This window comes from Saccostrea cucullata, unplaced genomic scaffold, assembly GCF_032062105.1.
Source record: "Saccostrea cucullata isolate Sc308-1 unplaced genomic scaffold, CSIRO_AGI_Scuc_v1 ctg871, whole genome shotgun sequence".
Taxonomy (NCBI): domain Eukaryota; kingdom Metazoa; phylum Mollusca; class Bivalvia; order Ostreida; family Ostreidae; genus Saccostrea; species Saccostrea cuccullata.
The window spans coordinates 71,715-97,475 of record NW_026941323.1 but is presented as its reverse complement, the minus strand read 5'-3'; the positions used below and the strand labels follow the sequence as shown (position 1 = coordinate 97,475).

General features: G+C 32.4%; 1 protein-coding gene across 3 annotated transcripts in view; it reads left to right on the top strand.

Annotated features, from left to right (window-relative positions):
• Window positions 1-25,761, top strand: part of LOC134257628 (uncharacterized) — a 107,361-nt gene that overhangs the window by 11,854 nt on the left and 69,746 nt on the right. For 2 of the 3 annotated variants that reach the window (XM_062740214.1, XM_062740215.1), the window contains exons 2-5: window positions 10,632-10,830; window positions 12,637-12,739; window positions 13,537-13,627; window positions 24,783-24,828. In XM_062740214.1, coding sequence (XP_062596198.1) covers window positions 10,632-10,830; window positions 12,637-12,739; window positions 13,537-13,627; window positions 24,783-24,828 — 439 coding nt within the window. Of the gene's footprint in view, window positions 1-2,166; window positions 2,269-10,631; window positions 10,831-12,636; window positions 12,740-13,536; window positions 13,628-24,782; window positions 24,829-25,761 lie in introns of those variants that run through there. The other variant, XM_062740217.1, reaches the window with a different exon arrangement.

Here is a 25,761-nt window from a genome sequence, read left to right as displayed (position 1 = left end):
TATATATTCAAAGTGTTCTTTTTGGGATAACTCTGGCAATGCTTTAATTAAAGATACATTATGTGCACAGTCTATCACTGTGTAAAGATATAGACTGTATATTTGATGTAATGGGAGTAAAATCACCTTGGGATCTTGGCTCTTCAGATACTGTGGTTGCACTGTTATGCAATCTGCTGTGATAGTTTGATATGTTTTGAATTTTAGCTAATTGATAATGACATTAACTTTGATGAACTTGTTACATAGGAAATGACTACTGGTGTGTATTAGTCAACACTGGACTACAGGAAGCCCTGGTCTAATGTCTAGACCAATAAAAGCCAGCGGTTTGAGACATCTGCATTTGTGCATTACAGATCTCTTATTGGCCGCCAATCAAGCGATTCATTGACCATTGTTTTTTTCCACTTTTTATTTGTGTCACACTTGTTTCTTTTTGAGCACATTGTTCTGCAGTTTAAAGGTCTTTTCAAACAGTTTTGAAAAACTTACAATTAATTGTTTACCTAAAAGCTTGGAGGTAATCATTTACACTTGAAACAAATATGGATAATTTGAAACATAGTACGTAAAATGTGATCTTCAAAAAATGAAAAACATTGCGTAAACAGAATCCTCTCTAGTTTGGAATAAAATGACAACTGATGTATCAGTGGAATACGGGATCATTATGATTGCATCTGAATTTACCGAAGGTAAGGAAATTAACAATTAAAAGGATCAATATCTTTCAAGGTGAAGGAAGTTTACGGAATTAATTAAGACATTAATTGTATTTTGATAGGAGGAATAAAATACCATTTAATCCAAGGGATCATGGTCTTTGACTAAACTTCTGATAAGGAAAGAGCCTGTTTATATCTGGATACTTTCTGTTAAGTAGAAAATATGAAGTACGTAGTGAGTGCAGTTGCAGTTAAAGTTTATATTATAAAATTCACATTTTATCTCTCAAGTGGCCGTTTCCATGAATTTTTTGGAATCATGCAGGTATAAGACTAAAACATTGGTTTGAGATTCATTTGAGTTTTGTTTGGTCTCGTATCCTGTGCTAAGTAGCTTTCTTCTGTTTTCCTTGTGTTTACCCAAATTCACTGGCACTCACTTCGCTTAGACTTTGTCAATGATGGCTTTTAATAGACATAGAAGTAACTGAATTCCAGTAAGATCTTGTGTCTGATGCTGTGGTAATGATCCTATGATCCAGAAGAGAGCTTTGTTTTCATTTTTTCCTTGCCACCTCCACAAATGTGGGCTATTTAGATAATGGCTGTTCTTGTCTGAGATAGGGAGAATCAATTAGTGGACAGAATTGGAAAGTGATTAGATGTCATAGATATTTTGGGACTACTTCTAGAAAAACAGCCTCCAAAATAATTGATAGAGCATTCACCATTATCTTCATAGGTTTTTTTTTCTTCAGTAAATGTTAATTAATTCAACTGATATTGGCATACATGTACTTAAATTTTGACATAAAATCTATTGGTTGCTGAGACATTGGTAAAAGCTGTGGATTGCTAAATCTATGTGTGATCTTGCAGTTGCGTTGTGATACAGATGACTTACAAATTTACTCACTAGTTCAAAATTCCAAACATTTGATGACTATGGCACGAAGATGAAAAGTTGATATTTCATAAAAATGTTTGAACAAGAGTGCAGGGTGATGTTAGATTACATCCTACCTTTAAATATAACAGCTTATTAACTCCCATGTGTAGGAAATAAATAAATACCTGGCGAGGACAGGAATTTGATATGGTTCCAAGTACTGACAGGAAATATGGTATTATTGAACCCCCCTAATATCTCCCTGACAGCTCCTAGACAGCAGCTCTGAAGGGGAGGCTGCTGAGAAAGTGACCCCAGGACATCTAATGTTTGTCTGCCAAAATATGATTATAGATTGCCTGAAACCTTCTCTTCTCAGAGGATTATTTATTTTGGTCCAAGGAGATGCTGCTTATTATAGATTTTGTTTTCTGAGATATGTGATTTGGTGAATTATGAATATCATTAATATCGTTCTTATTTAATGGGGAAAAAGTGAGGTGTCTTTAATGATTTTTGATGCTTATTTTGTTCTGTGGAGCTAATCTGAATTGATGCTAGTTTGAGGAACTTAATTGTGGTATGGGAAAACTAATGCTTTATTGAAGAGAGTTTTCTTTGATCTTTACCTGTGTAACCATGTATCATAGAGGATCAGGTGCCTTTAGACGGAGAATAGAGAGCTTCAGTGAATATGTACATAATGTACATGTAAGTATGTTAGATAATAATTATTTCATTTTTAGGTACATGTAAATATGTCATATAATGTACATGTTGTACAATAAGTATGTCAGGTATTAATAACTTCTATTGTAATGTATGACTAAATATATCAGTGAATAACTGAATATGTACATAATGTACATGTAAGTATGTCAATTAATGACTTGTATTATAAAGTAAATGTAAGTAATACTATGTCTGTTAATGATTTGTAAGATATTTATGTGAAAGTTCTCTACTATGTTTATAAGTTGAAAATTAAATCCTGTATGCTGATAATAATTTTCAAAACATTTTGCATGTAAATAAAACAAATGAATAAAAGAGAATAAAAATGAAATTTTAAGAAAGAAAATTTAGTGAAGACCATTGATATTGTGCAAATTGGAAATTTCTGCAAGTTATGAATTTCAAAAAACCTAAAAAAAAATTTTGAAAATTCCTCTATCCAGTAATGCACATGCAGACACAAAACTACTAACACTAATTTCTATTTCACTGAATATAGTGAATGTGCATATTGCAAGAAAACACATACGATTAAGAGAATGCATCATTATATTTTAATTTAATCAGAAAACTATATATATATATGGATTTTATTAACATGCATATTTTTGAAATGTTTCTTGTTCAATTTTAGCTCACCTGAGTCTTTGGCTCAGGTGAGCTTTTCTGATCACAATTTGTCCACCATCTGTCTGTCCCTGACTATAGCTGCTTTTTTTTTTTGCAAACTTTCACATTTTGACTTTATTCTCAAGAACCACTGGGCCATGCAATTTCAACCAAACTCGCCACAAAGTATCAATCATTTATTGGTAAAAGGGATTCAGGTTTCTTCAAATAAAGGGTCACATCTTTAAGAAGGTATATTTGAAAAGCCTTCTTCGAAAACACTGGACAAGAAAATATGAAATGTATATGGTCCAGGAAGCATCCCAAGGTAGTGTAGATGCATATTTGCTCAATTCATGACTTATGGGGATAGGGTGGAGAAACATTGGTTATTCAGATGGTGTAGTTTCAAATGTTTAAATCATATTTTATGGGGGATATCGGAAAAAAATCTAGAAAATTTTACTGTAACCACTATTAGTCAAAGAATTTATGAAGGAGGCATCCTCAGGTTGAGTAGGTTCTAGTTTAATTGTTAAATCTCTCCCTCCTCTGGGACCACTTTAATATAAACATTTTCAGTTATGCTGAACTATTTCTAGCCAAAAGACTAAGGTGAGCAATGTGACCCATGGACCCCTGTTAAGAAAATGATAAAGATGCCAAATAAAATACATTTTAAAATTATTTTAAGACCTTTTCAATTGTAAAATTTCTTTTAAACCAAACTACACTTTAACACTTGCTCAGTGATTTCTTCAGCCCTTGAACTGTCCAAGAAATCATTGATCTGTTTATAAAAAATCCAATCATTCATCAAACTGCCTTGCTATCATCCCTCTTCTACTTATAGACCTGCCAGAGTTCCTTCATCGGGTGATCCATTCTGTAGGGCTTTTATGTGTAAGGCAGTCACTGATTTGGAATCTACAGATTGAGTGATATTAAGATAACTTGGGGTTTGATTATTGTTTCTTTGTTTTGTGGAAAACATAAATAATGGGGTTGGTTGTTTTTTCTGATTTATTTGTGTATGTTGATTGGAAAGTCATTGACAGGTGTATAAGCAATTGTTTGATCAACCTTAAGAAAAGTTCAACTGCACAGGTCAAAAATGTATTCAGCTTATAACAAAGTCTGATGCATTTAACTTATTTGTCTGAGTAATTTGGGGGCAATTCGATTCTGTTTGTCTTGGAATTTAAGAGGGAAACAGGGTTAAGGTTATTCAGGGTCAAATAAGAAGTGATCATTTTCATATACTTGGATGTTCATTCAAGGAAAATTATACGGAACATACATTCTATCAATTCCTATATTTATATATCTTTAAAGTTTAAAAATATTCTGTCAAAAATTTTGCAAATGTTTAAAATGAAGATCCCAATGGTTTACAAGCAATACAGCTAGGTTTAATCTGCCCAGTGTGAAATTAAACTAGCCCCAGGGACCTCATGAATCTTATCCCAGAATTAAATTGTCAGATGATGATTGAAAATCAACTGTCCAGCTACTTCTGATGACCCCTTAATGTGTATTGGGTTTTAATCTCAAATTGGCAAGTTGCTCTTGAAGTGTTTAGATGAGGTCAAGTTTTCCTGGATTTTGATTTTCTTTCATTCTTTCAGTCGGTATGTAGCTTTAATCATTGTCTTCTAGCTGTTTTACAACAGGAGTTGAAGATATTAATATATTGCATATGCATTAAAGCTGTAGGTACTGCGTTACACAATTGAAACATTTTAAAGTGCAAAGCTGCTAGACACGACCACCATACAAATGTTGATCATTTGGAGAAATTTAAACATTTTATTTTGTAAATTTTAAAAAGTATATTCCTGGAGGTACATACCTTTTCATCTGTCTGACCTTGAGAGCTATACTCTTTTTATTTTACTGAGTTGGCCAGTTGCGTATCTATGGCTCAGATAAGTACAGCTCAGTGGTTGATCCGTGGATCACGTAAGCCGGGTTTAAACCCCAGTTGAGTCGGGATTACCTGAGTCGCATTTCTGTTGCACGCTATAAAACTGAGTAAGGTTTACCTAATCTTGACTTACTCATATAAGATGTTGAAGGATAATAGGCTTCCTCATATTACAGCACTTCAAAACAAGTTTTAATACTAGTAAATGGATGAAACTTAAAAGGATATATTTAAAAACAAAGATATATATTGGTGTTAAATTGTGAATTAAAAATGCCGAAAAAATGCAATACAATTTAATTCAAATCACGGCATCTTTCATCGAAACTCAAACCATAAGAAAATATAAAATCGCAAACAAAATAAAGCTTTAACAAAAGACTGAAGAGAAGAAAACAGGGATGGGGGTCTTGGAATAAGTAATTTAGAAACAATACCAAAACACAAGATATGGGTAATTAATAAAGGAACAATATATAAATTTAGATTTGTAGTTTAAAAAGATCAAATGAAAAAAAAAACGTATAAGACATTATTTTTAAGACAACACATATTAGCTATGTTTTCTAGAGAATTTTTTACAGCGGCAAAATGATGGGGGACGAACATGCCCTCCCTCCCCCGGTTCCTACGGCCATGTAGATAGCCTGATTAATCAGATAACTGAAATACTTTTTATCCTTAGGAAAATCAGCATTATTAGAAATAATTGGAATGTGTATCATCATCAATTCCTAAATTTGATTTAAATTTGGTATACTGAGTATTAGAAAGTTTCTATAAAATTCCTGCTTATGTACATTTATGTATTTTAAAAGTACCTTCAAAAACTTTATATTACAGCTATATCGGTGTTAAAACGGCATATTGAACAGCTGTTAAAGAATTGTTGTGCAAAAAGAAAAATCCCCATGCAATATGGCCATAAAAATTTTCTTGCAGAATAGCTCTTTTAATACTGCAAAATCTATCAATGCAATCATCATTACCATAAAACATTTCTGTAACATAGAAATATTTCAAATATCGAGATATTCTACCCAAAAATCCATGGAAATGATATAAAGCCGGGTTTAAACCACCCCTACACCAGATTATACAGAATTTACCGTAATTCTGAGCCGTATAGGTTATTGTTCAAAAATAAGTCAATCCTTACATGCGTGCAACAGAAGCATTTATCTCTTCCTCGCCACAAAAATAACGGGGTAAAAATAATATGGCATGGAATTTTGAAACAGGCTTTCTGTCTGTCTTAGCATGGAGGAGTATCATTGATCAAAAATATGGTTTATTGAATCTTGTTCAAATACATTCAATATTCATCCATTGAATGGAATTCCAAGTGAAGAGACAGGGTTTCTGATTTTCAGTAACAGATTATAGACAGAGGTAGATTAGATTTATAACCTTTGTAATTATGAACCTGAAGGATGACTGGTTTGTTTATCCAGAACTCTATGTTGAGTCATCAAACAAAAATAAAACATATTTATAAAACAGTTCTACCCTAATCACCGTGGATTATCTCCATTATTCTGCTTGGATGGAGAATTTTACAGCACCACTCTTGTTATTTTTCAGATGTACATTTTGATAAACTTTCCTTGGATTACTTCTAAATTATGTGTCTTAACTGATTGAAGGGGGGGGGTTGAATTATCATTCAACAATTTGTGCATTTAATTTTTAATAACATTTTACTTCAGATTTCACATTTATTGTAGGTGCATATTGTTTGTATGTAATTATCATTTATTCAATTATAAAAATAAAAGCAACTTTCTGTTCTTAAAACAAATGTAGTTTATCATTGCTTTATAGGGTCCATTAATTATTCTTACTCAATGAAATTATTTTCCTGTAATCTTTTGGATGTCATATGATGCTTATAATATATTGATATATTTATGCACCTAGTGAAGTGGACACAACAGCCAAATCTGCTATAAATTGCATAACTTTAAAATTTAATGATAAATGATTTTAAACTATGAATTGTTAAAAGTTTTAAAAACTAAATACATTTTTTTTTTCAAAACCAGGTCTTGTTGTAACAGATACAACTTTTTAAATCTTAAAATATTTTTAACAGTTGCATCTCTCTCTCTCTTCTCTCTCTCTCTCTCGACATTTTGTATACAAAAATTTATGTTTAGATTAATTTTATAGGCAAATATCCATTAGACCAGTTACTGGTGTATTTTGAAATAGACTTTGTTTAAAAAAACGTATTTCCTCATAGATGCTGTAGCTGTATCAATCACAAACATGACAAAACGGTGATTTCTTTTTTTCAGCTCAACATGAATATATATTAATTACAGAATGAAATAAATAGAGATGCTTTAACTTTGTGCAGGGACCTATATACTGATATACTGATATAGGTTTGATAGTAGCAGTAAAAAAAAAAGTGTACATTTACAGAAATTTCAAAAAAATAGCCCTAAGATGCACAAAATACAGGTGCTTATCATTTAAATTATTCACAAACTAGGCATTTATGTGTTGTTTAATTTACATGATGTTCAATACAGTCATGTATTTCGATGTTTGTATCACGTGGTGTCAGTTACATTAATTAAGATTTTAGTTGAAATCTAACATGTAAGAAAATTATGAATAATTAAAAAAAAATAGGGGGCCTAATCAATTTGAGAGTGATTTGTTATGTAAACAAACACAAAATAGTAATGGCGGTCAAGATGGCGGTTCAATTATTTGCCCAAAATAGCCACGCTAAATTTCAAGGATTTCATCGCAATCGGCTTTCAGTTTAAGTTGGGGCTTCATTAAATAATCGTTAAATGTTCATTGTTATAATTATAAATTGTTTACACGGAATATTTTATGAATAATTTAATAAATTATAATAAAATCACGTGACTCCAGCGAAGTCTACGATTGGTCAGTGGATTTTGATTTTGAAAATTTGCCGAGATGAAAGCCTTAAAAGGAAATCGGAGAATTATAGTTCGGTAAGTCTTTATTTTAGTGTAAATTTTCATGCTGCTTGTTGTTAGTGTATTTGTGCACGTAAAGAATGCATTAGAATGTGAATATCAAGTGTAAATTTTACGAAATTCTAGGTAATTGTACCGTAGATTTTTGGTTTATATATACACATTAAGTGAAGACATATAAATAATATATTTTGTTTAACCTGATGTGTAACAATAAGACATAAAAAGTGTTTCACAGTTTCAGAGTCTTTTAAAAAAAATAATTAACGTGTCAATATCGCGGGAACAGGTTATGTACAGTGGCCTCTGCATGAGCATGGCGATAATAACAAACAGAAATTTAAATGATATTGAAAATTTAATCATTGGCACATGAAATTTGAAATATAAAGTAAAGATCTCTATATATGAAAAGGGGGGGGGGGGGCGGGTTCTAACATTTTAAAGTATCAAAATTACAGCATTTATAAAACATAATATAACAAAATTAACTGATTTGAATTTATGTTATAAGTTTACATAAAATCATTTAAACCCCTATCTCTCCACTTGGTTCATGCCAGGGAAAAGGGGGGGGGGGGGTTATGTACACACATCATTTATTTCAGAGTGACAATGTTTCTGCTTTCAGTATTATATTTAAAAAAAAAATTATGTATACAAATTAGTGTAAACTTTGTTAATAATAATGTCACATAATTTCATGAACAAACTTTCTTTTTCAGCAAAATTCTTGTCCCCTGTAGTCATTCTAAACTGTGTGTCAGTAAGTATGAAATCTAATCTGATTTTTTTAAAAAATATAAATATAGTAAAATTAATTACCACTTTTCGACTCCATTGTAAATTTTAGGAATTTCAGATGGACAGGGTAAGGGGGGGGTGTCCAAATCACTTTTAATTGATTAAGTATATATACATTTAATAACATAATATATAGTAATACATAATGCAAGTAGGAAGGAAGTATTGTTTAGCCTCAATTGGATTTTATTTTTGAAAATAATTTCAAATTGAAACTCAAGAGCAACAACTTTTTCAGAATTGAAGGGAATGGCATGAAAGAAGAAAAAAGGAATTGCATGCTACATTCAAATGGAGGATCAGTTTTTATAAGGAGTCCAGATGAAAATCGCAACTGTACAGCAATGAGTATTTACCCTGGTAAAAGGTCTATTACTGTGCAGAAAATTCTTTGGTGCCAATTGGGTAAAAACTCTATGAAAGAAATGAACATTACATGAATTGCACATGCAGCAAGTGAATAATGTGTGGCCAAAAAAAGGACATGAAATGGAGTATACTTTCAATACTTTTACGGTGTCTTAGTGTATTCAAATTACATTAATTATGTTTTGTATATGCTGAAAAGGTATGGTTTTTTTTCTTGCAAAAAATGATATTAAATATCATTATTTTGTTAAAGGTAACAATATTAATTTTTTTTTAAATATAGGAGATTTGTCATATATACATTCCGTTAATAGAGAGGATTTAAAATATTTATTTTTCATATATATTTTCATATAGTATCATATAATAAATTTTTACTTGTTTTTACTTGAACCTGATAATTATTGTTACATTCTTCCTTAATATAGTCCTGCCCCATTCACAAGGAATGATAAGTATGTATTTTTTATGTAAGGCCAAAAATTAAAAAAATTTTGATGGAGAAAGAAATTTTTGTGGTTGAATAAACACACCTAAAATGTACCTTTTTGTATAGTTATGCGGTGTGCCAATATTGTGCTTTTTTAGTACCTAAAATGTGCCTATTAATGATTTTGGTACAATATAGGTAGGTACCTTGTAGGTATACTTTTGGTATACCTCTGGCATACTTTTGGCACAGCCTTGAAGGTTCCTAATAGATTGATATGTAGGCACCTTTTAGGTATGCCTGGAATGTACCTACTGGTCTAGTTAGATGGTGTGCCAATATTGTGCTTTTTTAGTACCTAAAATGTGCTTATTAATGATTTTGGTACAATATAGGTACCTTGTGGGTATACTTTTGGTATACCTCTGGCATACTTTTGGCACAGCCTTGAAGGTTCCTAATAGATTGATATGTAGGCACCTTTTAGGTATGCCTGGAATGTACCTACTGGTCTAGTTAGATGGTGTGCCAATATTGTGCTTTTTTAGTACCTAAAATGTGCCTATTAATGATTTTGGTACAATATAGGTACCTTGTAGGTATACTTTTGGTATACCTCTGGCATACTTTTGGCACAACCTTGAAAGTTCCTAATAGATTGATATGTAGGCACCTTTTAGGTATACCTAAAATGTACCTATCTGACTCTTAGAATTATATGCCATACTATGCATAGGCATACTTTAGGTATGCCTCACTGCTCAATCTAATGTTTTATGTGTGCCTAAAATGTACCTATATGTGAAATAGAAAAAAATGAATCATTGAAAAGTATACCTTTAGTATGCCTTTTTTGTACCAATTTGCTACCTATACTTGAAGAAGTGGTTCCAAACTTGTATACTTTAGGTATACCTTTTTTGTGCCTATATTTATCAAGAATAGGCATGCCTAATCTGTACCTTTTTTTGGTATGGGAACTTATGTAAAAGAGTCACCTCTCCTATGAGAAAAAAAAGAAAACTACATAAACACACATAATGAAGGATCCCCTGTCACAGTTGACTGTTTTTCAGTTGAGCAGTGAAGATGGAGGTGGGTTGAGGGATCTGTTACAGTTGATTTGTCCTTGTTTTACAATTGACTATTTTTCAGTTGAGCAGTGAAGATGGAGGTGGGTTGAGGGATCTGTTGCATTGATCTGTCATTTTACAGTTGACTAATTATTTTTCAGTTGAGCAGTGAAGATGGAGGTGGGTTGAGGGACCTCCTGTCACAGGCCAGCATGGAGTATCGTATCAGCAGCTACCGCATCATCATGGACTCCACCCGGTCCATCCTGAACTCAGACAGCAGCTGTAGCTCCCCTCCACTCGACTCTGGCCTGGAAGACGTGTTCGAGGAACTGGCAGATGGGCTGGATTACCCTAAAGGTATGTTTTAAGAGAGAGAGTTTGAGTTTATTGTATATGTGAATAAAAACTTTTTAGGATATTTTCACATAGTAACTGAATTGTGTCATATATCAAAGACAGCATTTTTGAAAAATTTTAGGTAATATTTTTATGCATAATTGTATTTTTGTGTCTTTAAATACTTTTTGAAGTTAGTTAAAAAATGTCACATTACTTGTAGGGCATTGCAATTGTCTACATGGATTTTGATTGAATTTAAACATGTAGTGGACTGATAGCCACCAGGTCTTAGGTCACTCTCTCTTCTCTTTTTTTGTCCATGTATGCACGTGCAGACCATTTCAGACAGAAGTTAACAGTGCAGTATGTATATGAGAAATTAATATTGACATTACCTGTAAAATATATGAGCCTCTGAATGAAGAAGGTGCTCAGAGTATATGTTTTATGAGGGATTCACTCATCTATGTGGTCAGTTTAGACATCTAACCTATCGAGTTATTTGTGTTTTTAGCTTGCACTCAGTATGCAGTTTTGCACATGGCCATCCGCATAAATTGTCGTTTTTTTGCTCATTATCAATAAAATACAGAAAACAAACGATAATTAGCAATGAAGGGGTTAGAAATTGAATTATGAGCCATTGGTGTGAAGTAAGAAATAAATCTCTTAGGCATAGGTTAATTGTGTTTTTTGCTCATTATCAATAATCATCAATTATCAATAAAATACCTATTGGTAAATCAAACTTGTCTCTATAATTAGCAATATTTAATAAATGACAAAAAGAAAAGCTGGAGACCAACACCTTAGAAATTGAATTATGAGCCATTGGTGTGAAGTAAGAAATAAATCTCTTAGGCATAGGTTAATGAGGTGATGTTTATTAAGCTTAAGGATGTAGTCTAACAAGTACCCATGCTTCAATAGGGATCACTGAAAAGCCATATTACCTATTGGTAAATCAAAACTTGTCTCTAGTGCTGAATTTTAAGCTAATATTTAATAAATGAATATACTTCTGTGATGTAGATACTAAAAAATGGTACAAACTAATTTGTTTTCAATTTTATTAACTTGGTCTTTCTAAGCTGAATTTTATAGGGGCCATAATTTTTGCTTTAAACATAAATTATGTTGCCACCTAGGTAAAGAATTTTTTTTAGGGGCAAATGTTAATTGAAATTTAACAGTTATTTTATGACATCAATAAATGCAAATCTCTTTTATAAAATAAAGTTGTTTACGGAATTAGAAGTTCATGGCTTATGGCTAGTTGATATACTAGATCTTTTTTGAAAATGTCAAAAAAGCGCAATCAACTTCATGATTTTGTTGGGGTTATGTCCTCCCTGGCTTTTATTTTTACTACCTTAACAATCAAAAAATGGCACCAAATTCCTTACCCCAAGGTCATGGATTTTTTTTGTGCTAAACAAAACTATTTGGTCAATGGCATTTAGGTTGATCAGGTCTTTTATAACACCTGTAGTATGTGATGGATAATAGTGGTGATTTGGTGGGGACCAATTAGAAACTTGATTGTTTAATTGTTTGCGACAATGGCCTTGCGTGGAATGTGAATTCATTTTGCTCATTCATCATATTCTTTTTTTGAACTTTTATTCCATTCACAGGTGCCCTGTTACTATATAAATACATTACTCTAGAATCGTCCTTTGGTTAATTTAAAAAGTGGAAATCTGACATACATAAGAAAGATCTGAAGCTGGATTTGCTACAATAAAATACAATGCATTAATAATTTAATATTTTTGAAAGTGTGAAAGCTTCTAGAGTTATCCCTCTTTGCTTATGTTGTAGCAGTAGATGCGCGGCATGAATTGGTCCATGAACTCCTGAGGAGTGAGAGAGAGTACGGGAAAAGACTACGGAGCATCCTGGACATCTATGCTGAGCCACTCAGGTCAGGAGTTAAGTGCTAACTGAGGTCAAGGGGTCAAGTGGTGATGACCTCACCTCTTATTGTAATAGCCGTGTTATATGGTTATACACTGTCTGATCATTGTCAATATTTTTCAGGTATATTTATAAAAACCAGGAGAGAAATCTTCAGAGATTAAACACACTGTTCTTTCAATACATTCTTTTTCTCAAAACATTAAACAACATCCTTGCTTTAGATAACAATACTTGATCATTTCATAATATGAATGACATTCCACATATACTGTTCTGTTCTATACTGATGTACAAAAAGTCTAATGATATTTTGTTGACATTATAAATGTGAGATTATATTAAGTCAAAAGTGCACATTAGAATTATTATATATCAGAAGAGAGTGGTGTTCCTTAGTCAACAACTGGCAGTAACAAACAGAAAACACACCAGAGAGACAGCTTATTATGTGTTAATGTCAAGCCAAATGTCATATTTACAGGGAATTATACTGTGAAATCCTTTCTTTTTACGTGGGTTTCTTTAGTAAAGAAGCACAATGAAATAACATGTTATTGTTTTTGAAACATATTTAAAAATATAATAACAATGTATTGCATGCAAGAATTTTAACAATCTTTTATGTAATATACAAGTGAAAGTGAATAATTTCCATTTTTGAAGACGCAGTAGGTAAATTAATTTTCCTTGCTTTATTAAAGTTTCAGGGGTCATTGTAAGTGCACGTCACATTTAAATAATGCTGTTTTGAGTAGTGAGTTTCATCAATGTGAAGGTCACTGTGATATTGTTCTGTTGTAGGAAGTTTTCCTCCCTGACTCCGGAGGACCACCGAGTTCTCTTTGTGGGGGTGGAGCCCATCCTGTCCATCAGCGCCATGATTAGTACCAAGGTAGGTCAACGTACAGACACACAGACAATATAGTACCAAGGTAGGTCACATATAGACAGACAGACGATGTAGTACCAAGGTAGGTCACGTACAGACACTCAAACAATGTAGTACCAAGGTAGGTCACGTACAGACTCACAGACAGTGTAGTACCAAGATAGGTCACGTACAGACACACAGACAATGTAGTACCAAGGTAGGTCACGTACAGACACACAGACGATGTAGTACCAAGGTAGGTCACGTACAGACACACAGACAATATAGTACCAAGATAGGTCACGTACAGACACACAGACAATATAGTACCAAGGTAGGTCACGTACAGACTCACAGACAATGTAGTACCAAGGTAGGTCACGTACAGACACACAGACAATGTAGTACCAAGGTAGGTCACGTACAGACACACAGACAATGTAGTACCAAGGTAGGTCACATACAGACACACAGACAATATAGTACCAAGGTAGGTCACGTACAGACACACAGACAATGTAGTACCAAGGTAGGTCACGTACAGACACACAGACAATGTAGTACCAAGGTAGGTCACGTACAGACTCACAGACAATGTAGTACCAAGGTAGCTCACGTACAGACACACAGACAATGTAGTACCAAGGTAGTTCACGTACAGACACACAGACAATGTAGTACCAAGGTAGGTCACGTACAGACTCACAGACAGTGTAGATGAAAACCAGGAAGGTTAGTAACTTAACAATAGGTTACACACAGACACACAGACAATGTAGATGAAACCAGGAAGGTAAGTAACTTAACAATAGGTTACACACAGACACACAGACAATTTAGACAGAAACCAGGAAGGTAAGTAACTTAACAAAAGGTCATGCAAAGATACACAGACAATGTAGATAAAAATCAGGAAGGTAAGTAACTTAACAATAGGTTACACACAGACACACAGACAATATAGACAGAAACCAGGAAGGTAAGTAACATAACAATAGGTTACACACAGACACACAGACAATGTAGATAAAAACCAGGAAGGTTAGTAACTGAACAATAGGTTACACACAGACACACAGACAATGTAGATAAAAACCAGGAAGGTAAGTAACTTAACAATAGGTCACGCACAGACATACAGACAATATAGACAGAAACCAGGAAGGTAAGTAACATAACAATAGGTTACACACAGACACACAGACAATATAGACAGAAACCAGGAAGGTAAGTAACTTAACAAAAGGTCACGCACAGATACACAGACAATGTAGATGAAAACCAGGAAGGTAAGTAACTTAACAAAAGGTCACGCACAGATACACGGACAATGTAGATAAAAACCAAGAAGGTAAGTAACTTAACAATAGGTTACACACAGACACACAGACAATATAGATAAAACCAGGAAGGTAAGTAACATAACAACAGGTTACACACAGACACACAGACAATGTAAATAAAAATCAGGAAGATTGGTAACTTAACAATAGGTTACACACTGACACACAGACAATGTAGATAAAAATCAGGAAGGTAAGTAAATTAAGAATAGGTTACACACAGACACACAGACAATGTAGATAAAAATCAGGAAGGTTAGTAACTTAACAATAGGTCACACACAGACACACAGACAATGTAGTACAAATATGAAATATGAAAAAAACCCCACCAAGATTAGTATTGTAATTATATACATGTAGGATGTAGATAAAAAACAAAAACAAAATGATAGGTCACACAGGGACACTTGTTTAATGTATTGAAAACAATTAATTGTGAATGCTTAAATTATTGAGAGAAATTATTTTGATTATGAAAACTGCAGAATAATGACACATACTGGTTTGGTTACAAGTTAATGTAAAACACAAAGTGAAGGTAAGATAAGATAAAAGATAAGATAATATTTATTTAAAGTCGGGTATATCAAACAAAGAACATTAGCTCCGAAGAGCTATTTTCTGACTACAAGGTCAAATACACAGTAAACAATGTAGGTGACCAGTTCAGATGCCATGAAGGTCGCCGAGAAATTGATAGGATGCTAGTTCTTCTATGAAATTCTTTTCTTAAAGTATCTTTCCAAGTAAATCCATCATATTTGTCCAACATTATTACAAGGACGTCCAGTTTACTTGAACCTTTGAGTAACTCTCGGGTTGGTTTTCCAAATTGGCCCGTAAAATGATAGACTATTAGAAAGCTAGTGATAGCTTTATACATGGGCCTATAATTACAATCTCATTCTTACTGGGGAAGAACAAAATTGCAAGGTCACTTTGAGACTTTGTTCTGTGCTTTAAGGACGTATATATTGTATTTCAGTTTCGTATCTCACTAGCTTTTCTGCATCTCGTGTTTTGATTTCAACTGAGTGTTTTATTCAGCCTAGGTATAGGGCTGCTTTTAGAAGCATTTGATGTAGCTGCCTATTTAGCATTTTGAATTTCTCATAGGTGAGTTTTGAAAATCACTTTCATATGCTCTTTTGAGGTTTTTTGGGGGGAGGGGTCAGTAGAAAAAATGCAGATTTTTTGTAAGTCTTTTGTGTAAGTATTAAAAGTAAAGTAACAGTTGGTCTATATCTGGCCTAGTCTATCCAGTCCCTAGAGATCATGCACCCATGTTCTAGTGTGTAGGCGTTGAGCCTGAGAGTGCATAGGTTCAACAGCTATTGCTGTAAAAAGAAATTCATTTCAGTGTTTTAAACCGCTGTCTTGTCTGGGTCTTGCAAAATTGGGTAAGTAGGTTAAATTTGACAATATCTGCAGGGAATTTTGGTCAAACAAATCTGACCATGCACTAACCAGCTCTATATTTAGTCTTTGTTCGGGTGAAATAAAAATATTGACCAAAAAAGGGGTTGGGAACCATAGGTAATTGCCTACTTTATTTGTTGAAGTATTTAGAGTATTGGTTAAAGTTGTACCAAGCACCTGCTTCAGAAAGTATTCTCCATTATCTACCCACTAGTTTTATTAATTGAAAATCTTAACAGGTGTTTGAAGGGGGGTCTAAATACGATTGACACAAAAATTTGGAATCTTTAGACTGTTTGTAAGAGGGTTTATGAAGGTGTTAATAAATTTAAGCAGCACTTTCAACATACAGTGTTACAATATATAGCTGTTCTATGTGGAACTATTTCTGTGGGGAGAGGTGAACAGACAGAGCAAGGCAGAGGTAAATGACACGTGAAGAAATTCTTAATTGGTCATTATCTCTTTATTAGTACAACTTATTGTTTGATTTCAATTCAGCTAGATTTTAAAATTTTTTGATCAAGTTCAGTTGAAGTAGACAAATCTGAAATTAATGTATTTGTTAATTTGGTTAATATAATACAATATTGTTCCGGTCATGAGATCCTTTTGTAAATAGATATTGTTACAGTAGTAATTTCAAAGGGAACATATTTCTTGTTGCTTTTCAAATTGTTTAACTTATAAAGGGAAAGAACCATATGTGATTTATAAAAAAAAAAAAACTTTATAAAATTTGCCACCAAAGGCTTGTTTAAACCATTATGAGATAAATGGTGCAAATTATGAGATTTGTGTCTTCAAAAGGGGAAAACATTAAATATCTGGTGTAATTGGTTGCTCTCATGTAGGTATATAGTGATTTCATTGATAGAAAGTCGTATTGACATACAACTCATGTGGAACCTTTGTGTAGAAATCCAGTGATTGTTATCGGCTAGGTGAGAGATCATCATTTTAATCAGTTTGATTGTGTTCTGATTCATATATCTTACTCTTTTGGTGGTTAATGTATGAAGGCTGGCATTTTTCACGTGTTCTGAGTGATTTCGCTATTCATAAAAAAAAAAAAATTGTACTTTGATGGGGAGGTCTGGAGGTCATCTCTGAAAAAGCTGTTTTATTGTACTGCAGAGTTTTAACTCGATTTTCAAATTTAACATACAGATTTAAAAATTTGTATTTTAATGCGCATTTCAGTTTGAATTGTATTACATGTTGCTGCAAAAAGAGTATAATTCAAGATTACAATAAAAAACCAACCCAAAAACTGCATGTGATTAAAATTTTGCAGAACGTAGATTATTTTACTATTTAAAATAAAAAAAAATGCTTATGTAAATTATAAATTCTACATGTATATAGTTATGCAGATTCTTTCTAAATGTTTGTAGACTTCTTTAAGAAAAAACATGTTCCATGCCTTACGGTTAATTGGCTTATTGACTATCTAATTTGTTCAAAAAGTTTAATTCGCTCAAATTTTTAAGTTCACATGACATTTATGCTTTATGAATTCAGTCTGAAATAGCAGTCAAAACACACTTAGCATGGGTACTCGAAACGTGGAAAATTCAAAAGCAATGTAACTGGCGATTGTTGTCGTAGATTCTTTAGCTTTTAGAAGGACAATACTTTGACCTTGGTGACAACTCTCATCCATTATACACTCTGTTCCTGTTGTGTTGAAACAGGCGGTTTTGTGAACCCCTTCAGATAATTATGGTTTATTTAATTTTTTCGAAGAAGAGAGACATAAAGAGTCGAAGATGATCTCATACTGTCTTGTCTTTCTTGGTCACGCAGGTGAAACGAATTTGTCCAATCGGTTAGGAGGCGTCTTTTACTTGACTCTGGTCAGGCATCAGGAGTCAGTGGGTTTTATTATGTAAAGGTGATTGCCTAGCTCTCTTTGTTACCTGTGTCTTGGATGATTTCAGATCAAGGCAATCATTTGTTTTTTCCTTCTTTAGCCATTGGTCTTTTTTGGTTCGAAAATGTCCATTGGGTGGCTACAAAAAAAAAACAAAAAAAGCCACACCAAAAAAAACATTGTTTATCAAATTTTATGTATTTTTTTTACATATGCAGCTCTCTAAATTTGCCTATTGGAAGTTTTGCTGTGACAAATCTATCCCTTACACTGTTTAAGCACCTACATGCTTTGCATTGTCATTAAACCCTCTCTTTTGTTAATTATTAGCTCTACTGGTCAGAGACCAGAGAGACATATTATGTGAACAATGCTAAACTTTTCTGTCTGTAAACAATTTTTCAAAATGCTACTCCTCCTACAGTTTTGGTCTAATTTCAATATATTTACATTTGCAAATGTTTTCCTTTATATAACACTATTGAAAGCAAATTTTACACAACTGTATAAATACATAAAAGTTTAATAAATGTGCGTATAGATAAACGTTCGACGTAATTTCTCTGTGACGTCATAAAGGGTTGACGTGCGTTCAGTAGACTACATACATGCCGTTGGGTTTCAAAATTAACGCTTTTCACACGTTAAAAGTCACAATCAGGCAAATATAAGGAATGAATAAGTCACAAATGTAAATATAATGATAAGGTATCAATTTAAAACATCATAGGGTTATCACATTCCTATGACTCTCATATAAAGCCCTTTTTTGTCTTAGAACATCCTGATGAGTGTTTAAAAATTCCTTTTTCTTAAATAACTTGGCACACAATTTAACTACACTAAGATACATAATTCTGTATATCTGTTTTTGATTTGGATTCATACCTGGTTACAAAAATAGAAATTTCTGTGAAATTCTTTTGCTACTCCTCCTACAGTTTTGGTCTAATTTCAATACAACTTGGCACACAAGTAGACTACACTAAGATACATTTCTGTATATCGGTTTTTGATTTCGATGAACGGTGTTGCCGTGGTTACTAAAAATAGAAATTTATATGAAATTCTTTAAAATGCTACTCCTCCTACAGTTTTGGTCTAATTTCAATATAACTTGGCACACAAGTAGACTACACTAAGATCCATAATTGTGTATATCGGTTTTTGATTTTGATGAACGCTGTTGCCGTGGTTACTAAAAATAGAAATTTCTGTGAAATTCTTTCAAAATGCTACTCCTCCTACAGTTTTTGACTGATTTCAATATAACTTGGCGCACAAGTAGACTACACTAAGATACATAATTCTGTGTATCAGTTTTTGAAAATGTTGTTGCCTTGGTTATACATTTAAATTTTGTTTCTTAAAACATTTATATTTTTGACTGTTTCAAAATAACTTGTTTCACATGGCCAATAAGATACATAATTATGTTTATCTTTTTTGATATAAAACGTGTTGCAGAGTTCTTATTAAAAGGGTCAAATTCTTTCAAAATGCTACATCTCCTACAGTTATGGACTGATTTCAATATAAGTACACAATTCAAACAATTAAGATACATAATTCTGTATATCTTTTTTGATTTCTATGAACAGTATTGCCGTGGTTATAAAAAAAAATTTCTGGAAATTCTTTGGAATTTTTATTTTTTTTGGCACACAAACTTACAAGATACACAATTCTGTATATCGGTTTTTGATTTCCATGAAACAACTAATAAAAAAAATTTGTGAAATTCTTTTAAAATGCTACATCTCCTACAGTTTTGTTACCTGATTTCAATGTTTGGCACACAAATTTAAAGGCAACAATTCTTTTTTTCTGATTTAGACTTCAGCATCATTGCCTTGATTACTATAAATAGAAATTTCTGTTTAATACTTTTAAAATACCACTGAAAGTTTTGCTGATTATGATATAATGTGGCATGCAAGTAGACTACACTTTAACTGTAAAGCACATACCTGCTATGCATTGTTATTAAACTCTGCCTTTGGTTAATTATGATTTTGAAGTATCTGATCAAATTTGATTCAATTTTAATTACTGGTAGGTGCTATGTAACACCAAAATTTCTTGTAATTGATATTAAATTTTTTTGTCTTATTTATAAAAAATTTTATAAATAAGATGTCAGACTCCTGCTGTACTAGAGATGTTTTTCTCTCTTGACACAGTACAATTTGTCTTATGTTGAAGCTGCGTTGACATGTAGGCGATATTTTATCCTTAATGATTTTTAAAGTGTGTAAGAGAAGTAGTTTAGTGAGCTAGATAAGATTTCCTTTTGTACTCTGACTTCTCAGTCGTTCAGGCTCCGTTGTCACAGATTATATTTGGAGGAAGTCCTTTGTTCTAATAACAAGTTCGTACTTTTGGCTTCGACAACTGAGAAATGCACCATCAAGCCAGATTTTCTCAAAGATTGCAGGCGACTGAAATTTGAGCAGGGGATTTTTTTTCTTCTTAATGCAACAAAACTTTCATAATTTGATAATAGGATGTAAATACAGGCCTTTTGTAATCTGTATGTTGCATTTTTCATTAGGTGCTTTGTGAGTTTTATGTGTTTTCGAAAAAATGATGGCCCTATACAGATTATTTGTTGGTGATAATTGTGTTGTTGTCAGTTATTATTTATGCATGCATTGATAGATTATCACCACCAAGAGGAGAAAAGAAATAATGTTGTTTTTTGACAATAAATATGTAAAAGTGAAACTCCAAGGTTATAAAAGACTATAGTATTTGTGTAGTTATGAGGGGGTTCATTGATAAAAACTTCTATATTGTAGACACGACAGGCATTTGAATATCCAAAGTGCACAACATGTAAATGATATTTTTAATTGGTCGAATTTTTGATATTAACTTTTGAGTACTTTTTTGACAACAGTAATGTTTTAAAATTTATAGACATAATTATCATACAGATAAATTGACTATTTAAAATGTTAAATTCTGTTTTAATTCCTGCAGCAATGCATAATTATGATTTACCATGAAGTAGATAAATAATATTACTTTATTAAGAAAAATTCAAAATTTCAGGGTAATTTTTATGCAAATATTTTATGTCACATATTGGTCAAGGATTCATGTCCCTGTTATCCTATGGACAGAAAGTACTTTTACATTCCATTTGTTGGATTTATGACGAATTTATATCACATGATTGTGGACAGTTTTAGACATGCAACATTTGTTGGAACCAGAGAGATATAAAACCAAGGTGGCAAGGCCACACATCTGTATGATTCAAGTTGGATCTTCAATTCTAAGTTTTTCAATTTTGACATATAAAAAGGGGAAGTCCTTTACTTTTACTTTTAATTAATTAAGCATTGTATATGTTGCACATTTATTGCTTCAATTTTTAAAAAAATGTATAAATACCTGAACTTAAAACTAAGGTAGAGTCAAATCTTGTTTTTTTCTTTATCAATAAGGCTGCAAAAAAAATCTCAATATATCCAAGGACTCCAGAAATATTTGGTAAATTAAAAAAAAAAAAAAGGTGGTGTGTAGTGGGGTGTGGGGGTTGGGTTGGTTTCATTCACTTTGGCATACATGTAATCATGGTACATGATTGAGATATCAGTGTTCAAGGTTCCAAAAGTCAACTGTATTTTTCAAGGTCATTGAGAATAATCACAGCTCTATTACTTGTATATTTATATGGATAAAAAGTAGCATACTTCCTATAATAAATCAATTAAATAAGACTTCAGTGTTTGCTAGACATTTAAGTCAAAATATAATTCAATTAAATTTTGAGGAAATAACCACAAATGATTTCACCCAACAGAATAACGCTGTATGATTAAAGTGCACCCAAACTAAAACAAATTAGGGCAAATAGTCAATGAATTCTCCTTATTAGTCATATGTAGATTAAAAAAAAAAAAACAATTTGAACTCATCAGTCATGTTTCTGTATATAGGTAGTGTAACCTCTAACACCTATCATCAGGTGCATGTGTATGGCATATAAATACATACAGAACCAAACTGCTGCATCATGCTTAATGCAAGAAAAGTCGTGACAAAGTGACGCAAATGTTCCGAATATTTCAATTTTTAAATTAATAAATGGTGGACACTAAAACACATGGTTTCTGAAACAGGATTCTGTGACAGAAATAAAATGCACAATAAATGTATCATATGAATAGTTATTGTCCTGTATGACTATAAAGTTCAGAAGGTGTAAGTTGTGCATAAATCTGCTGATCAAATTCAAGGTGAGAGAGAAATGAGCAGAGTCTCAGGTGTGTAAAGACAGAGATTCAATTAGACATCACTCCATATCAATAAGATGCATCCTATAAACTGTCAAAATCGTTAAATGTCACACTTGATTATCTTTTAATAATTAACCATAAAAAAATCGTAATTAATTATCTGTCTGCATTGATTTGTAGAATTTATATTGATTTCCCCGAGTTGTGCAGATACAATACAGTGCAACCACTTTTATCTGAATACTGGTTAATATTGAATATAACTGAATAATTCCAATCTTCATTTTATCTGTTGATTTCCTGTGTTTTGATTGGACGAGAACACGTTCCAGAAAATTTTTACACATCGATAAATTCTTTCAATCAGAACTACTTTCTTGATGACACTACTAGGTTATCGTATAAACAATGAAAGCAGTTATTTCTGGGTCTGTTCTGGCTAAATATTGAATACAAGAAACTTTAAATTTAATTAGGGCTTAAACAAAACTGGCAACATACTAGACTGCCTAACTGATGGACGCCGTGAAAATGTTTATGTCACTGTCCGATACGAGTGTGAATTTTAAAAATCGCTGTCTCAACGTTCATACGTAGAAAATAAGCTCAGTCTGTATCGTTTTGACAGGGAAAAGAAACGTACCTCAAAATCTTGCCCTATTAGCATCAAATTTTCATACTTACTTTCTATATTGTTCCTAAACATTTGAATAAACAAACTTGCACATTGAAGGCGTCGTCGGTCTGCAACTTTCGTTATGAGAGTTGTTGTTTATATGTCAACATGGCCATGGTCAAAGACGTACTATTCTGAAGTAAACTCGTAATTACGATATTTGTTGACTAAAACAACATTCGATTAGTTGTTATAAGTTTATCTATCGATTGTTTTGACAATTTAAGTTGAACTCTATCGAAATATTGATTTCCTTGTGTTGTAACGGATTGTATGGAGGCCTCAAAGAGAAATAATTTAAATATTTTTAAAAAAATTCATATTGTGAATTAAACGTTCTTTTTTGAAAAATTTACCACTTGTATCTGAATACTGGTAAAATGCTTTGAATATAACTGAATACAGTGAAGTTGTCTCATTCCTTGTACATGTATTTCTATGGTCAAATCTTTGAAAAAAATCCTCAATAAATTTCAAAAATTTAATGCTAAGGCCATGCAAAGTTAATTACTTGGTTCTCAGGCCTTTTTTCAAGAAATATGATGAGGGAGGGAGGCAAAAAACATGATGAGGCAGCTTTTTACATTGTACAAAACCCCAAAAAATGATGAGGGAGGTAATTTGGTGTTTATATTTTATTGATTTAGCAAAAATTATAAGAGATGCTAACTTAATTTTTTTTTTGACAGTAAGGGCAATGAGCAATGCCATCAGTTACCAATGTGTTTGTCTTGGAATCATGAGAAAAATTAAATGAAATTGTATCAAGAAAGTTTTTTTTTTCAATTTAAAATGTACCTGACAATGAATTGTGAAATGTGCAGGGCATATATATTTAATTCATATAGCAGTTGGATAACCTTTCAGCATCCTTATATTTATCCTTGGTAAAAGTCACTGTGAGTGAAGAATTTATAATGAAAACATTTAAATTTCTGTAGATGTAATCTTTTTCAAAGTCTCCTTCACCCACAAACACATCAGTAACTTTGCTCCAGTAATGAAATCATTAAAATCTCCTAAACTGAAGTGACCTTGTTTCTTTCTAGTTGTGTATCAGTAAGATTTATTTTGATTCAAAACCACAATTGTTAGATTTCCCTTGCCTCTGTGTAATATATTTTTGATTGGAATTGTTTGATAAGCTCCAATAATCAAAAGCTTGCTGCCAATTTATGTACACTTAGTGAACATTAAAAGTGACATGTTTTAGTGGGTACATGAAGTGTTTACAGTTGGATAAGGCCAGGGAGGATCCAAGCCAGAATTTTTAAATTAAAGGAATTCAAAAGTCACTGCATCACTGTGGTTCCGCATCTTTGTGTATTTTATTTGTGTTGTTTTTATCAAAGTCTTGTGATTCAAGAGGATAGAAAAAGGTGGGGTTTCCTTCTTCTTGCTTCATTAATTCATGTTCAGGAATTGGTATTAAACTTGGTGCAATTTTAAGAAGTTTTCTCTGTATTGAAAAATACCTGTCATTTGAAACTGGTATGTGTGGTGATGATGCAATATTTGAATACAAGAAGTCTTGAATTTCAAAGAATATGATATTACTTAACTGGACCTTTAACTTCAAGATTAATTACAATATTATATTATTTTGTAGCTGGAAGACACCTTGAAGACCTGGGATCAGAATTCTTCACAGATTGGTAAGTATTAATTGAAATGCTGCAGTAAAAGAGTAAAAACCTGATTATAATGTCTTCATCGTCATCTCTTATCATCATCATCATCATTGAATTCATCAGTCTACTTCATCATCATCATCAACATTGGAATCATCATCCCAAATCTTCATCCCATATCATTCCTCATTGTGAACATCATCATTGGAACCTTCTCCCATATCATCATCATTGGAACCTTCTCCCATATCATCATCATTGGAACCTTCTCCCATATCATCATCATTAGAACCTTCTCCTATATCATCATCATCATTTGAATCATCACCATCATCAGAATCATCATCATAATTGCAGTCATCATAAACAGAATTGTCATCTTCATTCTTGTTGATCTTTATATTTTTTTCTCTAATCATCATCTTAATATTTTAAGAATGTATAACTAGGGATTTTGTAATTTATTTATTTTAATATACATGTATATTTATATTGATGACCTTGGTACTGGGATTGCATATTATTTATACTTAACCTATTTTTTTAAGTGTCCCATTAACACAGTATGTTTCACAAACTTAAAAAACGGGTTAGATTTAGGGTGAGATAAGTATTGGGGCAGGTCAGATAAGGCCAAGATACCACCTGTAACAGGGGTCCATTACCTAGCTCAATCTACAAAACCTCAGAATATATCCAGACACAGAATGAAAAAGGAATTTGTTTGTAAATAAATACTTAAAGGTGCTCAACAAAGCAGAAAAAGCAGTGAAATTGTAGACTTTTTTGTGGTGAATTTGTGTTGAAATTTTCGTTTAGGTTTTTATGTTTTAAGATTGTTAGTAATGATAACAGTGTTTAATGCTGATTAATTTGTATGGTAAAAAAGTGTTTGGGGTGGTCTTGTTTAATGGGTCATCAATTCTGCAATTACTCATCAGTTAATCAGTTTCATTT